This window comes from Pezoporus occidentalis, unplaced genomic scaffold, assembly GCF_034315485.1.
Source record: "Pezoporus occidentalis ecotype Australia unplaced genomic scaffold, CSIRO_AGI_Poc_V1 ctg272, whole genome shotgun sequence".
In the NCBI taxonomy this organism is placed as follows: domain Eukaryota; kingdom Metazoa; phylum Chordata; class Aves; order Psittaciformes; family Psittacidae; genus Pezoporus; species Pezoporus occidentalis.
In genome coordinates, this window is record NW_026914632.1 from 926,734 (window position 1) to 950,652 (window position 23,919).

At 37.1% G+C, this 23,919-nt stretch overlaps 1 protein-coding gene and 1 non-coding gene across 3 annotated transcripts in view; both read right to left on the reverse strand.

Annotated features, from left to right (window-relative positions):
• Window positions 1–229: 229 nt before the first annotated feature.
• EFHC2 (EF-hand domain containing 2) overlaps window positions 230–23,919 on the reverse strand; it is a 58,319-nt gene continuing 34,629 nt past the window's right edge. For both annotated transcript variants that reach the window (XM_062624847.1, XM_062624848.1), the window contains exons 8-15: window positions 22,344–22,509; window positions 20,975–21,117; window positions 16,275–16,471; window positions 14,251–14,384; window positions 10,582–10,779; window positions 9,902–9,994; window positions 2,948–3,041; window positions 230–529 (exon numbers count right to left, since the gene is read on the reverse strand). In XM_062624847.1, coding sequence (XP_062480831.1) covers window positions 434–529; window positions 2,948–3,041; window positions 9,902–9,994; window positions 10,582–10,779; window positions 14,251–14,384; window positions 16,275–16,471; window positions 20,975–21,117; window positions 22,344–22,509 — 1,121 coding nt within the window. In that variant the 3' untranslated portion in view covers window positions 230–433. The remainder of the gene's footprint in view (window positions 530–2,947; window positions 3,042–9,901; window positions 9,995–10,581; window positions 10,780–14,250; window positions 14,385–16,274; window positions 16,472–20,974; window positions 21,118–22,343; window positions 22,510–23,919) is intronic.
• LOC134166831 (U1 spliceosomal RNA) lies at window positions 21,954–22,116 on the reverse strand. The gene has a single exon (XR_009966017.1). It is a non-coding gene; the product is annotated as a U1 spliceosomal RNA (small nuclear RNA).

A 23,919-nucleotide genomic window follows, 5' to 3' on the forward strand; every position in this document is an offset into this window, starting at 1 on the left:
ACAATCTTTGACATGAACAGTATTTAAGCATCACCACAGAGATACAGCAAAAAGACACATATAACAGGCAAAAGATAGAGCAAAAGAGGAAATTTGAATGGAGTTACATTCTGACCTAATGTTTTAAGAGGTCATCAACAACCTTTGTTTGCACAACAAAGCAGGGTCAGACAGATTTTCTCAATATTTCTCAATACTTGCAAATTCTCCATAAAACCAAGCACAAAAATGAGAGGACACAGTTTTAATTATGCCTGCATAAGTATGAAAGAGTACTGTTGATTAAGAAGGAGTTACAAAGCCACATAAAGTATACATCTATGTTGCAATAAGAAATTAAATGCAATAAAACCTATATATGAATCTTTTCAGTATCTGTCCAAGTTTTGGAGCTGAAACATTAATTCAAAAGCACTGCCTTGCACAGATCAGATTATTCTTCCTTGCCAAACAGATCATCCAGAAGAGGTAAGTACTTGATCTCTTTCACACGAAAGATTGGTGGTTGTCTGGTCCAGTCATCTTCATTCTGAAATTAGTAACCCAGAGAGTAACTTAGAATATAATGTTGAAAACAAGAATAATTAAAAGCTGATCAAGGTAAGATTGAACGAGCTGCTTCATTTCCTCATAATAAATCTTTGAAAAAGTGGATCTTTATTTAACACATCCTCTTAAAAGATTACTACATGCACATTTTTATCAATCTTGCAGAGTATTGTACTAAAAATATTTTCTCTTATTAGCCCTTCTGCAGGTATTTTTAAATTAAATAATACTGTATTTTCTTCACTGAGGCATTTATACTTCAAAGTATTGGAAGTCATCTATGTTTCAACACCAAAAATCATACAAAACAAAGAGATAAAGAAGAAGAAAGTCTGCTGAATAAGCACAAATCTGTTGTTGAAATCTATCTGTCAAATACAGCTACTGCAGCCCCAAATATTGCTGTTAATTCATGGTAAGTCATGAACAGAATGACAATTGGTTTCTAAAGTTAAACAAGATCTAAATCCCTCCCTTTCTCTGATTTTTCTATTTCCTATTATCTCTTCATTATAATAGTCTTGAACTGTACCAAAGACAGAAGAGGTATTGCAGCTAACAAAATAATAAAGCCAATAAAACTCAGTAAACTATGCTGGCACCAATTTGGACACTGTTAATTAAAAACAGTGCTTTATGTCAGTGTGACAGTTACAGCAAGGCTTTGGAGTTGATGAGGAACTGATTATCCCAGCATGATGATGACTGGTGATAATTTCTATGGATGCTCTTTCTCTCTTTTTTATTTCAGCTGCAATCTTCCTCCCATATCTCCATGTACCGTTCTCAACAGGGGCTCTTAGACATCAGCTCATCCACTGGCTGTCCTCCAAGCAAAGATAACGTCGTCTTCACACCAAAACAAAACCTAATCTCTTATGCTGATCAGGACATGTGTTTCACCACAAATGTCCACTTCAACCTCCTGCTTGTTTCACAAGAACCTTCTCCTCCACATCTTCACTACATGAAAGCTGCCTCTTGGTTCTACCACCACCTGTACCTCACCTTCAACCTGCAGGAGCTGTCTCTTTCCCTCACTTGCCAGAAATCGGGTCATGCTCAATGGCTAGATAAGCTATCATATGAGAGGAAAAAAAGCAAGTCAAACATGTTCAACAGCTTTTTGGTGTAGAGCTTAGCGCCATCTTCAAGGCAAAAAACCTCTGGGCACAGGTTCTGACCTTCTTTCTGCTTCTGTGATACTGAGGCTCAAGAGGCCTCTTATCCTAACACAATCTCCTGAAAGCAGTCACTGCTTAAACACTGAGTTATAACTTAAGCACAGAATTCTTCTGTAAAACCGAAGAATACTCACTGAACAAAACATAGTACACACTTTGAACCACAGGACTGCTGTATAAAACATGTGGAAGAGCTTTGATTTTATCTGTACGAGATGGAAAAATTCTTCTCAATGACAAAGTGAAAAATAAACCATGATGAAATGCAGAGCAAACCAGCAGTTCATTAGACATTGTCGGTTTGAGATGCTACAGAAGAAAGAGCTGCTAAGCCAAGTAAGAGAGGAGTCAGGTTAATAGCACAGTACTTGAGGAATATTGTTTTAAACTATGTCACTGATGAACTTGAATTTAAAGGAATGCTATGTTTCTAAATGGTCTGAATACAATCAAACGCATTCTGTACAAGCATAGCAACACATTGCCTAGGCCAGAAAAGCGAAACTATGTGTTGGCAGAAGGGTTTTGGATTTATCCACCACAAAGTCTTTAAAAATCAGCATAATTGCCTTATGCACCGTTTATTTTTAAATGTTCCATTCAGAACAAGATGGCAAGATTAGATTCATATTTGTTGATACCACGTTTTTGTTTACCCTAAGTAGCAGGCTGATGGAGATGTACAAAGTTGATCCATCAGTACTGCTCTTGCTGCACACCTACCGGTGATGTGGTGCCTTGTGCACAAGTTTTTATGGAGTTATAAAAAATACATAGCTATTTTCTGCCGTGTCAGCGGAGTTTAAATTATTTCCTGTCTCAGCAAGCAAACAGATCATTTGACATATGACGATGCCATTTGTGGGTGAAGCAGTATTCACGCCAATTGTTCATGGATAAATACACGTGTTTCCCCTTCTTTTTGTTTTTTTTTTCTTTTTTTTCTTCTAGAAAAATGTCACAGAGATGTGACACGTATTAAGCACAGGGGTGTTACAGGGTTCCTCATCCCTGTTTGACTTCTCTGCTTCATTCTAAACCTCCTGGAAAAAAAATAATTACTTAAAGAAAAAAGGCACAAACACGCAAATATGAAAACTGTTGTGGTCTACACTGGATAAAGCACTCATGTTAAAGTTGGCAAATTATATCAATGTACTGTACTGTTCTCTTGCTGAGATACACTGGCTTTACCTTGAGAGATAAAAATGTACCTTTATTGTCTGGAAAACAGGAATTGGATTCTCTCTCCAGTTCAGCCCATCCACAAACTTTTTATATTCCACTTGCTTATCGTCATCTTCAGACCTAAGCAGAATATACATAAACTCAAGGTTAAAGGAAATTTTTTAACAAAGTTGTATCATGTTACTACCTACAGCATACTAATACATTACCTTTTGGATAATGGTTTTTTACTTCTTTATTACCAAAATCTGGCTGGAGTACAGAAAGACACAAACTGTCAGGACTTCTATAACATGCATTCTATTTCTTATTTTACACCTCATTATTGTCTCTCATAGTAGAATTCAACTTCTTTATGGCTTATTATATTTCAACTACTTTCATTTTATTTTTGAAGCGTTTCGCAAACTTTTCAAACAAAGGGATCTCACAACTGGTGAGGAACATAGAAGTGGGACAGTCAGTGTATGATTCCATTGTGTAGAAAAGAAACAAGTGCAATAACATGAGAGTGCTGTGCTATAAAACAACTGACTTACTTTATACAGCTTCTACAGAAAATAAGCAGTCCTTCAAAAATGCTGTTTGCACACGCCTTGGAATTAATTTACAATCGACAAACACAGCTCTCTATCCTATCAAATAACAGCCAGATTTAAAAATCACAAACCTTGTCATTCAGTAGTTGGTTTATGGCATTGTTCTTTATGTCGATGGAACAAATTTATATTTGTGTTAGGTATGAAGGTCCTCTAAATGCATGAAGATACATATCCTGCCAGTTGAGGTCTACAGGTACATGTGGAACATAGTATCTCCCTCCCTTGAGTTTCTAAAATCACTACCCTGCACTAATAAATCCCATGAGAGCAGATCTGTAAGCCACATCATACTTCTGCCATTGATCATACATCTGCCATTCTGCCATTGAAACAGCTTCAGAAGAGAAGTCCCCAGTTCAGCAAAGCACTCTGGTGATTAAGGCCCTTGGGAACCACTGTTATATCCATGGCATTAGTCAAATACTTGAAAGATATCCACAAGCTAAAGCTACCATGCAAATCGTTCTTGAAATGAACAGCTTAACTGCTCTGCTACAAATACTGTACTAGCAGGTTCCGTAAATAACATCTGAATGACATCTGTCTCAACCAACACTAATAGGTAAAAGGGCCCTGGTTTAAGCATATAAGCAAAGCCTGGAAATGTCTGTGCCTCACTGGGTTCCATGGAGAGACATACAACTAGCAAGACTCAATACCTGTTTTTAGCAGGAAACACCAGGTTAAACAATTCTGCCCTGTAATCTGGCAAGACAAGGAGCAAGAGCATCATCAGGAAACAAGTCTTTTAGAAAATCATTCTATCTCGTTCTTAGAGAAATAGCACTACACAAAGCATGGGCCTCAAAACCCTTCAATCACTGCAGAGGGTTCTGGTAAAAATTAAGCATGAAGGTACTTCAAGAGACAATTTACAACACAAACTTGGAAAACAATAACAGAGAAGAGGAGAAATAAATCTAGTGACAAAAATAAACTGCAATAAACTGCAGCTCATCCTCTCCTTCTCCTCCCCCACCCCCCACCATTCATTTAATAGTCAGCAGGATAGATAATAATAAAATACACTGAGACCCATAAACAGAGATGCTAGTGATAAACTGGAATGTTAAGTACAGTGAGTTATGCTGAAGATGAAAGAAAAGTCAGAAAAGAATGCTACTGTTATTAGTGTTTAAAAGGAGCCTTAAACATTGCCATGAGAAACCCTCCTTTAATAGCTTGCTTCTTTACAATAGCTCATGTGCAAGTTAACATTTTCATAAAGCCTTACTTTTGGGGAATATATTCAATATACAAGAAAATTATCATTCCCACTTCTAGGAAGTTCTTGTTTGTTTCAGGTTTACTGCAAGTGGCAATTGGGAAAAGAAAGCAGTTTTGCATTAGGAACAGCTTATACCTCGTGGAAAAAATATTCTGAATTTCAGAGCTATGATGACAATTAATTTTGTTTTGCCATAATATGTATTTATATTTTCCTCTTTGTGATTAAGTCTTTTCCTCTTTGTGATGAAGATTAAGTCTACTGCCAAGATGCAGAGATGTATAGGAAGGATTTTTAAATAAAGAACAAGTGAAGGCATGTAACTACTTAAACTTATGTTAAGGCAATGAAGTCAAGGAAAGCATTGCTTCTGCTTTTGACAAACATTAACAAGGAGAAGTCCTTTGATGTGACAGCACCGTCAAACTGAGATGACAACATGGGCAAGAAGTTAACTATAATCAAAGATTTTAACATGGGCAGAGGAAATGGGATTCCTAAATCCCATATTTAAATAGCTACAGAAACCAGCTTAAAACATTACTCTAGAATTATCCATAAAGAAAGAAAAAAAAAATTTCTACTCTTTAGATCTCTTTCCTGCTATGACTTACTATATCAATCTACTAAAAGCACACACCTGCAATTTGGCAGAGAATCCAGATGGACTGAGGGGACGCTATCAATTTGTGCATTATTAGGACAAAGATATCATACATTATGGTGGCTGGAGTAAATACAACTGAAACTGACAGTGCTTTTCAGGAAAGGAAATAAGATTTGTCTTATCAAGAGGATGCAACAAAGATCTCCTGAAACCATGCTTCTTTTCAGTTTTGCCCTGTGACTTCACCAATAAATGTGATGTTAGGCTATGAAATTACTCCCCCATCCCTATCATAGTTTGCAGAGGTTTGTTCTTTTCCTTTGACATTACAAAAATAATTGTACATTTCCTCTTCTAAAAATATATCCATAATTAAATATTCCAGATACGTGAAAAATCTGGTTAAATTTCATTATGACCATTCCTGAGCATGCTTTGGTGAGTAAAGGTTAATTACAAATTTTTTTTCTTTCCCATTAAAAATCTGTAGCCCAAGCATTTATGTGAAAAATTAATATACATGCAGTTTTTTCTAATTCCTTGGTTTTGAATAACATATATTAAGAAGTTAGTCCAATAGTAATAGAGAAGAAGCATCATGCTGCTTTAACCTTAGAAAAAACATTGGGATTCTTCAACCTTTTTGATAGTCTTTGTGAAACATAGGTATACACCTGAGCTGTCATAAACTACTCATATGAAAAGATTTAAACCAGCAAGCATAGACAAGTCTATGTGGCTGATCAGTATGAATTAAGTAATGGCTACCATCTTGTGTATATATTTATTCATGTCTTGAACAACTACAGATTGAACTATAAGTTCCTCATCATACTGAATAACAGAAATAATTTCCTTATAGAGATACAAATATTAATGCCGCAGAGTCTTTTCACCACAAATGGCACAGGGAGTCTCAGACATCAAAGGTAATGAGCAGAAGACAGAGTGCAGGAGGAAGATTCTGTGACCATTTCTGATCTTGCTCCTGCTAAAAGGACCCTTGCTATTGCAGGAAAACAGGGTTTGCTTCCTGAAAGAAACAGGTCAGCCCTAAAAGAATATTATTACAGGTAGGCAACTAGGTAAAAAATTATGACCCAGTCACAAACCAGGGAAAAGCTGAGCAGGCAGGAGCTGCTTGGCCTGGCCTATTAGTGACTTGAGAGCTGGAATGACCATGTAGGAGGCTTATTATTATCAGGCACTGCTATCTGAGACACTATGAATACACTTTTTCAAAACAACAAGCCCCCCTCCAGAATCCAACAGTCTCACCTGGGTACTGTGGAGAGGTGAAGAGCTACACAGCCACTTTTAACAGAAATTAAAAGGCATACTTTTTAAAATAGAGACATACACTTAACAAAACTAACGCAGAACAATCAATGTGTAATACTAGTAAACTTGTCATCTATTCTTTCTTCTCTCCATTTTTCTTTATCTGCCAGCTGTACCTCTGGGGAAGGGCTGGATCTCTTTAAGTCCTCATTAGCATACATTTATCATTGCAGTAAATAAAAATAACAGGAGAAAAAAAAAACAAAACAAATCAAAACTGAATTCATTACTTAAACACTTTAGCAATATTTATTTATTAAACTGCAATTGTTCATTATGCCTACATTAATTTTAAGAAATGCTTATAATTACTACTGTAGTTTTCTAGCAGAAACAATTGCTACCATCTGCATAGCTTAATACATTCTGAATAAAAGTCTGTATTTCCCAGGGATTAAAAATCCAAGTGAGAAAATGCTTATGGAGAAAGGAGGTACTTTTTAACAAGCCAGTTCAGGTAAATTGGAAAAATGGACATACTGTTGGGTACCTATATCCTACTATTTCACCATCCCACAATTAAAAATATAAATTTACTCTCAACAAACAATATGAAGGGGTCTTATGAAACCTCAGTATTTGTGCTAATTCTCTCTACTCTCTGGAAACTGAATGGTCTTTGGGTACAGTAAACGAAGGTTTGGGTCATCTGGGGGTGACCACAAAATTAGACAGTAATTTCTAGTCCCATCCCATGCTTTTAATAAGTGACAGATCACTGCAGTATAATTTACAAATGTAAATAATAAATTCTGTAAGAGTATTACCTTTCAAAATGGAACCATTAAGTCCTACAGAAAGTCTTTGCCACCTAATCTCAGATAGCAAAGCTGCATAAACACAGTTTCAGTCTTCAACTATTATCTGATCACATTGTCTAGCATCATTTTAAAGCTGAATAGGGTCCAGCTAGTGCATTAGCTATATATACTGATTTTGTGGGAATCAATCCAACAACTTTTATTGTACTAATTTCTTCCTTCATAAATACAGATATGCACAGTAGGACTACCACCACCACTTCAATGGACACAAAATTACATGCTTCCTCATCAAAAGAAAAAAAAAACCTACCCAGAGAAAGAATATTGCTGACAAACTGCCCACACTGAATCATATAGTCCCAGGAGTATGCAATTAACAATAACATTAACAATAAACCTGCCTGTTTATGATTCTTTTATCGTCAAGAAAACTACAAGAAGCAAGAGGAAAGAAAAAATCTAAATCTCATGCAGATAACTCTACTCTTCAATTTATAGATTACTTGGAAATTAATTCCTATTTAATAGACTCCAAAAAAATATTTCCCTAACTGCAACCTCATGAAACAATAAACTTACCAAGCAGTGCCAACTGCACACATTATTAAGACTGTGACACTCTTCCTTCTTACCTGCAGCACAGTGACTCACCACATAAAATGCCATCTTTCAAAGTAGCTGATACTCTAACTTAGAACTGGCATTGCACATAGCACTCTACTACATGAAGTACTTCTCACATTGATTTCTGAGGTCAGCTTCACACCATTTACCTTTCTGATACAGAAATCTACAATACAAGCTTGCACAGCCCCTTTAGACACAAAGGAAAAAGGGTGGTAATTTAGAAATCCAGCTCTTATACAGGTTGAGGTGATAACTGTCTCCTCCTCCATCACCTAGAAAAAGAACCTACAACAGCTGAACCCTAATTCAGCTGTCATGGGTACCTGGCTAAAGCTGAGTGAAATCCAGGCTTAGTCTCCTCCTTGTCTTCCAAGCTTATCTCTGATTTTTATTAAAGTGTACTGGGCTTTTTCTTGTTAACTGCCTACACTGACACTCTTCAGAAGAGAAGAGGTTCATCTCACAAAAGCTTTTTCTGGTACAAATTCACAAACAATAAACACATCTCTGGAGCCTATGATGTGTCAAGGCTTGTCTGTTTTTCATCAGTACTGCATTAGTACATAAATGAAAGCCTCCAGTCCCTTCTCTGTGAATCTATTCAATTTCAGCCTTAATAAAATGGAAACTATGAGAAGCCCTTGTGTAGTACAGGATGTCAGTTGTCCTCCAACAATTTTTGTGTTGGGCAGCTTAGTGGGAGTTCTGAAAAATGAGGTTTAGATTAATGCTAAAATTCAGATATACTTCTGATGACTAATGCTTGTTACCTAACTGTCAGTGTTGAACAGCAAATAAATTGCCAAAGGTGTCTATCTGGCTACTGCAGGGAACTCTTCTGAAAGCTTTTGGCCTGAAAACAGGGCCTTTTTGAAAAATAGCCCCTTAGGCTTCTTAATGCAGTCTTGTTGATACTGGTTTAAGTAGGAAGTCTTGCTTGCAGTACAAAGATGCTTTATTAAAACAGATTCCACATTTAAACCTGAGTAATTTCATTATTTGATGCTTAGTTTGCAATTCCTCCTAAAATCAAGCATTTAAATTTAAGCATTTCCCACAGGGAAAGAAGAGACCAATGAGCATGCATTTAAACCTGTTACCAGAAAATCTGGCCATGATAACCAAACTCAACATTACACAACATTTGAACAAGTGTTCAAAACAGCACAGGTTACTCTCAACTCCAGCCTTTAAAACAAGTGCACTGAATACTAGACCTTTCCAGTTCTATTCCCATTAATACAGCTAGCCAAGCAATTTGCTTTGAAACAACTAAATGTGCTATGGAAAAATACCAAAACCATACCAATGCTCCTTTCCCTTTTTAAAAATTACAGTAATATATATTTCAGGTGAGATTAGTAGGAGTAGCAAACCACTTTTATTTGCTACTGATGCTGTCTACTTGATTCAAGATCATTTCACTGTATTCATCTCAGTACGTTTGTTAAAACTCGTATAATGTGCTTCCATAAGACTATTGGTTTTACCTTACATATACACAGGAACAACTAATGCAAGAAAAGTAAATTTCATTGATAAGGGAAAGTATCAGTAGCTGTTTCCCATAAGACAAATTCCATAGAATTCTGACAAAATCCAGATGATCTACCATGTCAGATAAAGAGAAGTTGCACCTCAGACGATTATAAATATTCTATAAGTCCACATTTGAATAGGGACAAAAAATCAGCATCATGAAAAGATTAACATTACATAAATGACAAATTCTTAAGACCTATGTCTCCAGCAGATATTTAGCATTGATTTGCACCCCTGCATGCAGGTCATACTACCTGCTTTTAACTTACATGGTCAATAAAGCTTGCAGATCATCATCAGCCAGTGGCAACTTAAACGACTTGCAAATAGTCCTGCACACCTCACGGGGCAGCACTCCACATCTACTCAAAAGAAAGAGAAGGGCAGAAGTGTACATGAGGTATTTTCCAGATTGATTTCAAATGAATGTTGCTGTAAATAGGAAAACATGTAAAGAGTATCAGGCTAGAGGTAAAGAAAACAAGGTTTTATGAAATTCAGCTACTATAAAGCCGAGAAGCTTGAATTGAACATGATGGCCTGTCTCTCCCATGCTGATGTCCTTAGTGATTCTCTGTGATTCTTTATCTATGCTACCAGGGTACAAAAAGGGCAAATGAGTCATACAAAGATTCAGCTGCAAATACATCTTTTTTTCCATTAAATCACTATTTTTCCTCTTTGTTTTAGAACACTGTGTTTTGCCTGTGAATGGGCATCTCATTATGTCACAGAATGCTCAGGACAGAATCTATAATAAAAAGTCCAGCAGCAAAATGAAAAAGAGATAAAAAGGCTATCCTTTTCTTTCAACTCTCAAATGATGAGAGAGGCTTAACAAACAATATTCTTTGGCTGCAATATATAATTTGCTCAGCAACAACCAGAAAAGTAGGTCTACAAGCAGAGATTTCCAAATAACAGCTTAGGATAAATAGAAGAATCTTACTTTTCACGGTCATTGTATTGAAGCACTGCAGTCAGTTGTTCAAAATTCTCAAACCTATTTTTCTTTAGTTGTTCTTGAGCCACTGCAAGGAGGTAGTGGAGGTCTGTTTCACGTTCATCTTTCACACCGTAATAACGCCCAAGAGTCATCATTTCATGGTCTGAAAATGCTTCACCAGTGATACTGACTATCAAATTTCTGTTCACAAAAACAACAGCCTACATTACATTTCAGTATAGGAGTTAAAAACAGTTAATAATCACTCAGTTTTATGAGAGGAAAAAAAAGTGCACTCATTATATAATGCTGTATTCAGACCTTTAAAGAATGCATCTACTTAAATTTGAATTTCAGATCTCTTCCATAATGGAAATTACCTGAACTCTTAAACTTTGCAGGATGTCCACATTTCCTCAGTAGTTGGCTAAACATACAAAATTACAAAATAATCATGACTGAAGCCTTTTTCCAGAGATACCATACTGGCATGGAATATCAGCAGAGATATTTTGGCATCACATTTATGCAAGAGGATAGTGAATTAACAAAATTCTAACAACAAACACAATTTTTCACTTGCTTCGTCTCAGAGGCTTGTGCAGTCCTGTTCTAAGAAGATGTCTCTTTGCAAAATACAATTGTACATACACAGCTATTCAAAAAAGGATGCTAAACACAGTACAGTGTCTACTTTGAGCTACTGGTTTTTTTTTATTAAGTAGATTAAAAACATCCTTTATGTACAGTGGCAGGAGATAAATATAAGGAAAAAACAGGTTGTCGACAGTAGCAAACCTTGAGATTATGCAGACTTAATGACCAAACCTCAGTAACTTACTATTATGACTTATATTGTAGCAGCATTCAGAGATCCAGTCAAAACTAGAGCCTGGAGTAATAGTACTGCAAACACAAAGAAGAGGACAATACTGCCAGATTAGCCTGGCACTCTAAATGCTTGGGCTGGCAAAACTGAAAGCATGAACACCATCCATCTGAATATTTCCACTAGATTCTTCTAGTGTCAGGATTTTAAAGGTCTTTTATTTTCTCAAGTCAGTTAACAATCAAGTCACTAAAACTCTTAGATAAAATTACTGTCTTATTTGGGAAATTAAGCACTATTTTTGTGATTGCTAGGGACTACTGAGTGAGACCCAAGATTCACAAATGGAATTACATCTAAACTCTTCCTGACAAAAAGAAACAAATTGCAGCAATTGTTCCCACAGCCTAGTTATCTTTTGTTTTACTTTTCTTCTTGTTCTAGAAGAATAAAACAGATTGCAATCTGAATTTGGTAGAGAAAGAAAATATAACCATTAAATGCTTAATAGAGCTGTGTCCAAAGCTGAATTGAAGATAGGCATCTTTGTTAAACCCACATGGCTCTTTTGTCTTTAACAGCAAACAGTCTTGCCAGTAACTTAATGAGACAAAGAAGCTTGGATAGAACCATGGGATGCACAGGCATCTACGCTTTAGTTCTTTCTCTCTTCTTTTTTTAACAAAGCTTTCAATAGTTTTAATGATAGCTTAGGGGATAGCTTCAGTGCACACCATGCATTTATTTTCTGGATGATGTGCCATAGATTTGGGTTCTGAAAGTAGTTAAATTGTATAATTACAATTTTGTTCACTACATCATACTTATAGGTGTATTTTTAAATGCAGCTCATAAATTCACTTAGGTAGAAAGCAAGAAATCTGAACAGCCAAATCCAGAGCATAGCAAAGCTTTAGCTGTATTTAAGATAAGAGGATTATCATGCTGGTTGAAGCTGTCACACAGATAATTGCCTTTACTAAAAATAATCATTTATAGCTAGTCAGAATTATGAAATGCCATGACAGATTAAAAATAAACATTGATGTACACAAGAAAATACAAAACTGAAAGGAAAATACAAAACTGAGAGAAAAATACATTCTATTCACAGAAAAATATATTTGACTTTTCAGAGATGCAAAGAAGTGCTGTCATCTTTGCCAGTAAAAATGTTTCTTCCATTCTGATAAGACACATGGATAATAAAAAGAAGAGAGCCTTTAGATTACTGATTATAATATAAATGAACAGAAACAAAACCTACTCTCACTATAAAGCACAAAAGTTAAATGTTCGTAAGAGGTAAATTCTTCCTCTGGCCATGTGAATGCTTCCTGTTAGACCCCCTGTGGTCCCACCACAGGAGGGATGTAGGCCATTAGTAGCTGTTCAGCCTGGCCCAGGTGAGCATTGAGGGTTAGACAACACTTATTACAGGGTTCCCCTGCTTCCTCTCTTGCTCATGAAGAGGGCTACTGCATTTTTATTACTGAAACCAAGTGCCTCAATACCATATAACTAGACATACCTACTTCAAGCTACAGAACAGCACTACCCTAAATTAAACAGCTGGGCTGTTCACAGCTGCACAGAATATGACTATGATTAAATTTACACTCAACTGAGCCTCTTTTTGATAAAATTAAAACCTTTCTCTGCTGTTTGAAAGAACAATCATCCCTCCTAAAAGTGTGCTCCACTAATTTTGTCATGCAAATATTCTGAACTTTGACCTGCTCCTAGTGCATGTAAGAAGATGAAGTTTTGCAGATGATTATTTCATAATTTAAATAAAAACTGTAATTATTTTATTTTAAATGGTTATTGTCCATATAAATTAAAACCCTATTCCAAGTGCTATAAAGTATATCCAGATACACATTAACTTTAATTTTCTCCCCTTCTTACTCTAGTAATGACATTTCCCCTTCCAATGCAATTAACAATTCAAAATCTTGCTTCTGTCAAGTAAAATATTTGAGTCTTGAAATATTTGACCAAAAGCTGCCAATTAGTGTGGCCTCTTAGTTTAAATCATACCTTTTAATCACTTATTTTTAATTTCTGAATACCAGCTTGTTTTAATTTCTCACTACTTTGAATTGCTGGAAGAACCTTACGGTGATCTATATCTCTTCTGAGATATTGCAGAAGCAATTTCTGCCTTGGTTAACATCCCTATCGGGCTGGCATTCCACACAATACACACCTACTTATATGCTTTAGTCATTATGGCAGTTCCTAAATACATCATGTATTACCACTGTGAAAAACAATTGCTTCTAGATAAAATTTCCTCCTCTATTCCACATCATTAACTTTACCAGCACCCAACACAGTTCATATGCTCAAGTATTCTGGCTGTGGAATAAACTGAAATCAGCCTGCATCTGAGCATGACTTCCTCTTTCATGTATCTATACATTTGCCCATTGCCATATCTGGATCATTACCAGAATCAGTAATTAAAACCCCAAATAACATTTTCAAGAGGTAACCCAAACATTACTTCTTGAAGACTATGGACTTTTCTTTACCTTTCAATGTGTATATTACTGCTGACTTCTTCACAGTACCCTGTGCTATCTCCATAAAAAGTAGAAAGATTTGAGTTGTGCTTTTCAGCTTACTTGAAACTACCACATTTTTCCTTTTTTCTGGAACATGGATTCTATGATTCTGATTGACTTTTTCACACACAATCTCCAAGTAAATGCAATCCAAATGTACGCCACTTGTCAGCTAACACCGATGCAGAAAGCATCAAGAAAGTCATGCTCTGTAAATTTTGGGGGAATGCGCCCTCATTAAATACTAAAAACCAAAATCCACTGTCTTACCTGAAAGCATCATACTCAATCACCTTGTTATGGTCTGGGTCGGTGGCTGCAAACAACTGTCTGATTTCCCAGGAACGAGGTTTGGTTATAACTTTCAGCTTCTTGAGGATGACACCAACATCAGCCACAGAGAACTTAACAGAGAAGAGCAAGACATAGATTAGAGAGAAAACCATTATGCAACCAACTATGCATGTACCAACAATAGTTGTCAAGAAGCAGAGGAACTGTGAACTGCTAAGAATTATCAGTTTCTCCATCGCCTCACTTCAAATGCATAAATAAGCACCGTGTGAAGTTTGGCCGGAACTTTGGTACTGAAAAAAATTTGCTTCCTGCCAAGAATATAAAAAAATTAAACAAAAAAAAATTAGATCATGCACTCTCAGGAAGCTATTCCATCTACATAAAAGGAGATACACTCTCGCTTCAAATATCGTATTGCTAAAGAAGAAGTACAAACATTTAAAGTAGAGTTCCAGTAACTTGTTCTTCGTTTTATGTTGGTGCACCTCACTTAATTCTCAATTAATAAACTTCACCAAGTTAAAACTGATGTTTTCACGATTGTCTTCAATTAACTGTTCCAACATATTCTCATTCATATTAGACTATGCTGTCTTACATACTTAGAATTAGCAGAACGAAAATCTGTTAGGAACCAGTTTCTCTAGAAATGGGTTTTTAAAGTCTCTATGACACTGCCAGAACAGCACAATTTGGTCCAAGTTTAATTATTACATCACTGGTTGCAGGTAACATTCTTAGATTTAGAAAATATGATCACTGCCTATGCCAAAACTCCAGGTACAACCCTGCCATGCAATGCCATGCAAGGCAGTGGTGTGGAGCAGCTGGACAAGCAATCAAAAAGTTTTAGAGACCACAGTAACATTTTTAGCTCCTTTCCCAAATGGCACCAGCAGTCCTCAAATCATGCTAGGCCTACTGATGTCTTGGGAGTCCTGCAGGTTCACTCATTTTAATGAGCCAGCAGACACTGAACAATTAAAACTTGCACTATGGACCTTCTGATCTACAAAAGATCCGGACGAATGGGCAGAGTAACACAGCTTAACAAACCCTCCTGGATATTTTCCCTAGGCATGCTCTCAGCAAGCCTAAACAAAAGGGCAGCTCTGGAGAAGGTTTGATGAAGGCAAAATTCATGCTGCTGCCCCATCATGAGCTATGAAACATATGCACCCCAGCTGTGTATTTATTGTTGCTTTCCCCTCTGAAGGCCATGTCAAAAGGTGTGTATTGAGTGAAACTCGTTACAAACTGTAAGCTTAAATTTCTGACTGCGATATGAATTTCTAAGATTACAATGGAAACATTTTGGCAGATAAATACTCATGAACCCAAAAATCCAATCCAGGTAATAAAGTAGCCTAATCAGTAAGACTCAAACTTAGATGTGCTCATATCTTGAGTACTGTACACTGTTCCAGTCTCCACATCTCACAGTTGCCTTGCAAGGACAGACTAAAAAGGCTGAGGGGGAAGAGTGTCTGAGATTTACAAAATTATGAAAGTGGTGCAAAAGGTGAATGGAGAACTTCACTAAACCCCAAAACACTAGAATTGGCATTTAAACTAGTGAGAGGTTGGTTTAAAACAGATAAAAGACACTTCTTCTATCATATATTTTTTACATAGCAGGCAGTGAACTTTTCAACTTGCTACCACAGAAAGCTGTGGAAACAGAGAGTAGCTGTAGGGTAGAACAATTTGGGAACAAGAGGTCTATAAACAATCTCAAGAAGGAATAGGCAGGGAATACACCTTCTAACAACCCTCATACAATAAAAGTGGATGCTGAGAAAGTAGAAGGGGAAAGGACTGTAAAGAGTGGCCAAGCTTGCACAGACTGCATAGCTATCATCTCCTAAATCCATTGCTATCAGAGAGCACTGGACTGTGAGCTTTGGATGAAGAAAGTAGGTATAAATAATTCTGAAAAATATACAGAAAAGGCACAGTCTTCAAAGATAATAGAAAATAACAAGAGCCTGCTTCACCTCATTTGCATGCTTCTCCATGTAGTTGAATGTGTACTCATCGGCATCCACCAAAAGAAAGTTGTGACCATGGAAACAAACTCTGGCTCCAACAAACAGATCCTGAGCCTTGAAGTATTCAGATGGCTCACTCTTAAAAAGCTCCTGCCCAGGCTTCTTAATGCGACCTCTTTCCAAGAACTTCCCACCATGTATCCCTATGGAAATAGAATTCTTAATGATTAATTGTGGCTCTACTTTGAAAAAAGAAGAAAAACCCCAAACACCCAAAAGAAGAGGCAAAAACCTCTCCAAACCAGTTTATTTGTATTTAAATATTAATTTTCATCCTTGAGTTTCTTGTCTCGTAATATACTGTCCCCCTCCCTCTCAGTGCAAAAAGAACTGTCCCTGTCAGTGTCCACAGCAACAGTTATATTGTGCATATTCTGTGGCATGTATCACTTGAATGCCTACCAAACACCTTTCCCTTTTTTCTTTTCTTTAAAATGGGTCAAAAATGGGTCTATTCAAATCATTCCCATAACCCTGTTGCCAGCTTTGGGACTGCCCCTTGAGAAATATAAGAAGCAAAACGTAAGATGCAGGCAATTACCCTTGAACTGTTAAAGAAAGAGAAAATTTCACAAATTAGGACAACACAGTCCTACAAAGATCACAAATTCTGCTGCAGGGTAGTTCTAGCTTGTTTTTAAGGGCTTTTGAATGTAAAATAGTGATAGGAGTGATACAACACTATCTTCCTCAAAGTGTTCTGCCCATGCAATTTAATTGTGATCTGTTATTTCCCTTGTGAGTTGGGCATGTTACATTATTTCTTTTCATATTATAATGATTTTATTCATGACACCGGAAACTGCATGTGGTACTCAAGGGTCTATAAGATACTAAAAGGAACATTTTGCTTACCGGTAATGTGCTCTCATGCACTACAAGATTGCATTGTGTGTACCAAGCTTTCTAGAAAACATTCTGTCACATGTTTAGTTTCACCAGGATATGTGTCCTACCACAACTTTGGAGTGCCTGGGATTTGTTTCCTGTTTATATTTGAGCTTTCAAGCCAAAAGCCAAAAGCATACTTTAGTAATGTTTAATGACATCTTACATATTAGGTACTGATGTAAGTTCAATGAAAGGCTGATGAACAATGTAATAAAATGCCTTTTATAGTCAAAATTAGAAATGAATGTGAAACCCAAACTACTTATGAAACCAGATTTTGGAGCAGGTTTGTCTTAATTGCTTTATTAGCACTATAAAAGCAAAAGACAAAAAATACACTATGGTAGTGGTCAGATCTAGCTTGACTCAAAAAACATTTCAAATCACTAATGTAACTCGAGTCTTAACACATTCCTTTTCCCCTAGCTATTAAAATAAATATGAAAATTTGGGTTATATAATCCTGGTAACTCTTTGTAATAGTTAAATAGAACTGGTCTCTGTAACATTGGAATTTCATTTTTGTCTCTATTTCCCTGCAATTGTGCACTTAGATTGGAAACTCACTGTAATATCTCTGTTCCGTAATTGTTTTTTAAATGTTATGGGTTAGTTCATTTCAAGTGGTATAAAGAAAAACAACCAAAAATATCTCATTGGGTTAGTGATTTTACACTGAAATCTGATGAGAAATTTTGATGGAAATCTACAAAAGCCAGGCTCAAAGCACAAAATAAACACCACAACCAAAGACCCTCTTCCATTAAGATCAGATCAGACTTTTGCAGGTGTTTGTACAGCTGTTGGCTTGCTCTTACACCGAGTAAAAAAGTGGTTGTGCTCTTCTGCATGGGGAGCCAAAGTTCTCATGCTTTGACCCCTTTCTCAAAAAGTGTTTCAAGATGTCCAGGCCTGTATATTTTAAATGCAGTTTCCCAGTGTTATTAACAGTGTGAAGTACCTCACTACAACCTTCAGAATGTTGGACTGACAAAAGTAAGGGCAACTTATTACTTCTATTCTAGGACTGAGATTTGAAACATTTTCACTTGTCAATTTGCATCAACTCATGCAAATAAAAAGGCAAAAAATATCCCTTTGAACCTGTGCACAAAAGGGATGGTTATTTTGGGAGTTATTTACTGTTTTAACACATCCCTTCTCTAAGACGTGCTCAAGCTTACTCTTCCCCCACCCCATCCACTTCAATATTTTTCTTTCTCACATAAAAATGTTCTTCCATTTTGCATGTCTTGGTCCTTTTTCTTTGCTGCTTTTATCTGAACTCTGCAAAACCTTCTCATTCTTAACCTGAAAGAAACCCATTCACTTTTTCTTCAAACATGACTAAAATGAGGGGGAGAGAGAGAGAAGAGAAAGAAGAGAAAGGGGGAAGAAAGAAGGAAGGTGGGAACAAAGAAACTCAGGATATGTATTGCAGCCCTTGGGTGTGGCAGAAGGACCTGAATTTTTGAGTGTGCAAAACCTCCTTGGACAGTGTTAAATAACTGATAAGGGTGCAGCAAGCCAAACCTGGTGCAGTCTTGTCCTCACTGCCTTGCAGGAGAGTTTTCTGGAGTTAAGCATCCTCCAGGAGGGGTTCCAGGCTCTCTGGAGCCTTGTCTAGTTGCAGTGATGCAAAGGTGTGACCAGGAGTGACCGAATGGGCAATACATATGATTATATATATATGATATAATTTAACAATGCAGCTGTACCTTTAGACCTTCATGTCTCTGGATATAGAGAATGCCAATCAAAAATTTCATTCCTGAGTGGAGAACTGAGCTGCTTTTGAGGCTCACAGCAGCATTACATAACAAAACCATATATACATATATATAAAAGTGTATGTGTATTTAGCTGTAATAAAAATTTCATAAGTTACAGGCCACTGGACGGCAGGAAACTAGTGAAATAACAATGACAGGACACTGCTGCCATAAACAATGCTAAATCTTGATGTTCCAGTGGAGAGCAGGGCTTACTGGGAATGCTCGTTGAAGCCTAAGCATGTACTCTACACGTTTTCAAAACGTATCTCAGAGAATTGCTTGTATCCTAGTTGGGGGTGAGGTTCCTATTTATGAATTCTTAATATAGTTGGATACAGACAAGGATGCCATTAGAAGTTCTTTGCACTGAAAAGGCTCAGGCCTTCCCAAAAACGTACTCATGTGCAGGGGGTAGCCAAAAGGACTTAGCAGCACCACTGGCACAGAAAAAGTTCCCCAGGAATACAGAAGTGTCTAGATATTCACCACACCTTCATTTTATATGGATGTGATGTGCATCATAGGTCTGAGAAAGATTAACTTCAGAAATCATTTTCAGTAAAGGCTTAAGCGTAGGGTGTCAAGAATACTTAGTCCTTAAGCTGAATAACTGGACCCTACAAAGTCACCTGCTAGCAGCAAAGCCTGAAGCAAAGGGAAGGGAACAGTCCTCCCTAGTCTTTCCTCTAAACAGTGAGCTGGAAGTACCAAATAGGCAAGTTCTGAGCACAGTGAGCTGGTCACACTGCAGGGTGTACCTCAAATAACATACTAAGGTGCTCTGTGCCAAGAAGCTGATACAAGGCAACTTTGGCAGTATAAAAAGAGCTAGCCATAAAGTTCCACAAGAGCTTAATATGGTAACTAAGGAAACCTTCTATTACTCACTTTTCCTTATCTTTGGGAGAATGTGATTTCCTGATTTCTTTTTCTCTCTGTAGTTTTATCAGAGGCTGACAGCAGCTTTTAAGAGTCAGTCCTTCAACTGCACGTTGAGAGGTGCCAGAGTACTTCTGGATGTTAACTGCTCTGACACTGCTCCTGCAGATGTTTTGTGGGCTTCAACAGAAATACCCTAATGTCTCCAACAGGGTCATGTTTAGCCAAGGCTTCCTAATCTGTCTGAGTGACAGAATGACTTTCTGACATCCCTCCCAGTGCTATGTACTTCTATCCATGCATAAGACACTCAAAGGAAATAAAAACATGCTTGAAAATCACAAAACCTTTCATACCCTCAGTTGGAGGCAGCCTACAACAGAAAACAGTGGTCGAAAGAATCTAATCATTACAACATTGAGTGACCATGCTCCAGCAATAGAATAAATGTGATCAAGCAATTGAGAAGTAACAAAGCATTTGTCACTTCAACATTGATAGTCTGGCTCTTGAAATTCAATTTTGTATACACACACATGTAAAGACACTAGCACAGGGCAGTCTTTATTCTTTATTGCTCAACATTACATCATTAATGTACGTTAAAAAATATAACAGCTGTTTTGCTTTCATGAGCTGCTTCTATACAATGAATGCTATATTGATTTCATAACACCTTAACAAAAAAAAAAAAAGGATTTATTCTTTCATTCTTGATGTCTCACATTTTCCTGTTCCTATTTATCATCAGTTATAATACAATTCCTGTAAGTTATCCGCAACAAAAGCAAATGTTTAAAGGCCAAATTTGCAAATTAAAATGTAACAAAAGTTCAAATGCATTAAACTTCCAGTTCCCAAAGGATATTCTGAAGTACTGTCATACAATAAAGAGTGTTATTCTGAGTGCTGAAGATTATAAATTACTATGACATTCAGCTATGCAAACTAGTGCAGCAGAGCTGTTGATGTAATTCGCATTGCATTTAGAAATCCACATCCCTGCTTCTGCTAGTGCTGTCTGGCACAATGTTTATTGTAAGTGCTTATGAAATGAGTGTGGCAACTTGGGAGTGATTGCAAGACATTAGTACATCTCACCTGAGTTTCGTTGTACATGTTCAAAAACTGAAATGGTGTCATCACTCAGGAAGTAGGAAATTATTAATTTCCTATCCTTGTCAATAGGACTATCTGTGATGAGTTTTGCAAGAAAGCGCAGTATGTTACTTTCCATGCCAATTCTAAAAAGCAAAAGAGGTAAGAAATAAAAAACAGAGTATGAGAAAAGTTTTCATCACTAAGAGATGCATCCTCCTGAGTTTTGTAGCATACATTAATTGTGTTATTTCTGGACCAAGCAGTGAAATGGCAGAAATTTCCCTACTTTATCAGAAAACATTTTCAGCTTAAAGAACCAGCTAAAATCAGCCAGATAGAAAGGAATAATTTTCAGGGGAAAATTATTTCTCTGCTGCAAGTCTGGAATGAATTTGTATTCAAATGCAGTTGCAAATCAAGCTCAAAGGTTCTTTCTAGAAAAGTTATGAAGGAATAACATCTTTAGTTATGTATATTTTCAAATCAAATTCTGAATTGAAATACATACTAGGATTATTTCCACAAAATTAGGCCCACCAGATGATCTTACTAGTTAGATATTTGTTATGTGATTATGTTTTAAATGATTTACAGTACCGCTATATGCACTATCAATACATTCCCAAGCCTGCTTCTAATAGCATTCTTCTTTTATGGAGGTTCTATGGGTGAATCTCTAGCATGTAACTTTGCTTTCAGCTTAGGCTTCAACACCACACCCCTACCAAATAATTTTGTAATGGAAAGTAAAAGGTTAATGCTTTAATATTGCTACAGCAAACTGCATGAAATTCATCAGACAAAAAAAGTAAATGCCAGAAAGTCAAACAGGAAAACAAATCACTGTTGGAATGATTCCTGACTAACTCCTCAATGCAGAGTTCCATGAAATTCCCACTGAAAACAGCAGAAGGGAATCATAGAATCAACTACTTTGGAAAAGACCTTTAAGACCATCAAGTCCAACCTTAAAAACATAAAGGGGAAAGCACGAATGCAGTCCCCACTACCACAAATTATGCAGCCAGGTTTCCCACATTTGCGGAAATCACAGGAGTCAACACATCCAGAGTGCAGGGGATGAGGCTCACCCTGTGAAAACAACCTGCCTGATCATGGTATCTCCCCTGCCAGATAAGGGTATGTGAGATGGAAAGGTCAGAATATTTGCTTTCTCAAAAGGGAAATTTTCCTGAGTTTGGAGAAAATTGGAGTACCATGTTACTAAACCAGTCCTCATGCTCCTGTCCCTTAAAGTCTGATGAGCTGCATATTTTGCTAAAAAAAATAAATAAATCTCTACTTAACATTTATCTCCTTCACAAAAAGACATAATTAAAAAAGTTGGAATTATTTTTCACTGAAATACCTGTCTTTCTCCAGGAATTTCTTGAAATCTTTTGCTGGAGGCTTGAGAATTAGACCCATACAGGAGCACAGAGAATCCTCTTCAGAACCAAATCCAGTATACGGAGGAAATGTTTTTTCTGGTTTTGGAGGTGGTGGAGCCTTATATGGAACTGGGGTGAAATCCTCTGCAACAAAGACAGTAAAGACTTACTAATTACTGTTCTGATGAAGCCATTCTACTAAGGATTTAAACTTTCAATATGAATATTTATTCACCTATTTCTGTAACAGAGCACTGATCAAAGTCAAACCAGGATCCCTCTTACTGTTACAGGGTAGAAAAAAATTCCATAGAAGCCAGCAGCAAAATTACTGTTTCTTCAAAAGTTTCAGGATTTCATCTATAATCTTAAAAATGTTTAACAAATACCATTAACGCAAAAGGAAAGCCAAACAGTTTTTAAAAGGGATAAATAATAAATTAACAATACTGAATCAGTTTTTCCATTTTATCCTTTGAGACAACATGATTAAGTAAATACTTGGTTTAGGAGTTTCCTGCCTTCTCCTTTTTGCCAGATGAAAATAAATGCCTCAATAAATAAAATTTTGTTCGTTATTTAAATCATACACATATAAGAATAATTTCGTACATTTAAGCCAATAGCTTCAGTCCACATGTCACTTTATCCAGAGTTTCAGAAGCTTGGTTTTTCCTCATTTTCCTCAGTCTCACATCTTTCTGCGCAGTGATCAACAGTCCCAGCTGTCCCACATACACATCAGGAGCTCTCTTGACTCAGCAGAGACATGTCTGGTCAGGGACCTTCACTCACTCCCCATATGGGTTTCTCCCAAAAGCCCTGCTATGCTATGGACCCTCCTTACTCCTCTCTTGGTGAAAACCTTACAGTCCCATTTGGCCCCTTGTTACTTCCCTGCACTGCTCTTTTACTGCCACACAGCTTCAAGCTGCCAGTGGGGTTCACATAAAACTTCAACAGAGTAATACAGTCTGCTGGTTAAATAAGGTTAATGGAAAAGGTGAGAAGAAAAAAGTAACTTGTATATGGCAGAAAGTAAATAGTCAGACCTGAGTCACAGAATCATAGAATCATAGAATAGTTAAGGTTGGAAAGGACCTTAAGATCAACTAGTTCCAACACCCCTGCCATGGGCAGGGATACCTCACACTAAATCCTATCACCCAAAGCCTCGTCCAACCTGGTCTTCAACACTGCCAGGGATGGAGCATTCACAACCTCCCTGGGCAACCTGTTCCAGTGCCTCACCACCCTAACAGGAAAGAATTTCCTCCTTATATCCAGTCTAAACTTCCCTTGTTTAAGTTTTAACCCGTTACCCCTTGTCCTGTCACTGCAGTCCTTAATGAAGAGTCCCGCCCCACCATCCCTTATAGGCCCCCTTCAGATACTGGAAGGCTGCTATGAGGTCTCCACGCAGCCTTCTCTTCTCCAGGATCAACAGCCCCAACTTTCTCAGCCTGTCTTCATACGGGAGGTGCTCCAGTCCCCTGATCATCCTCATGGCCCTCCTCTGGACTGGTTCCAACAGTTCCATGTCCTTTTTATGTT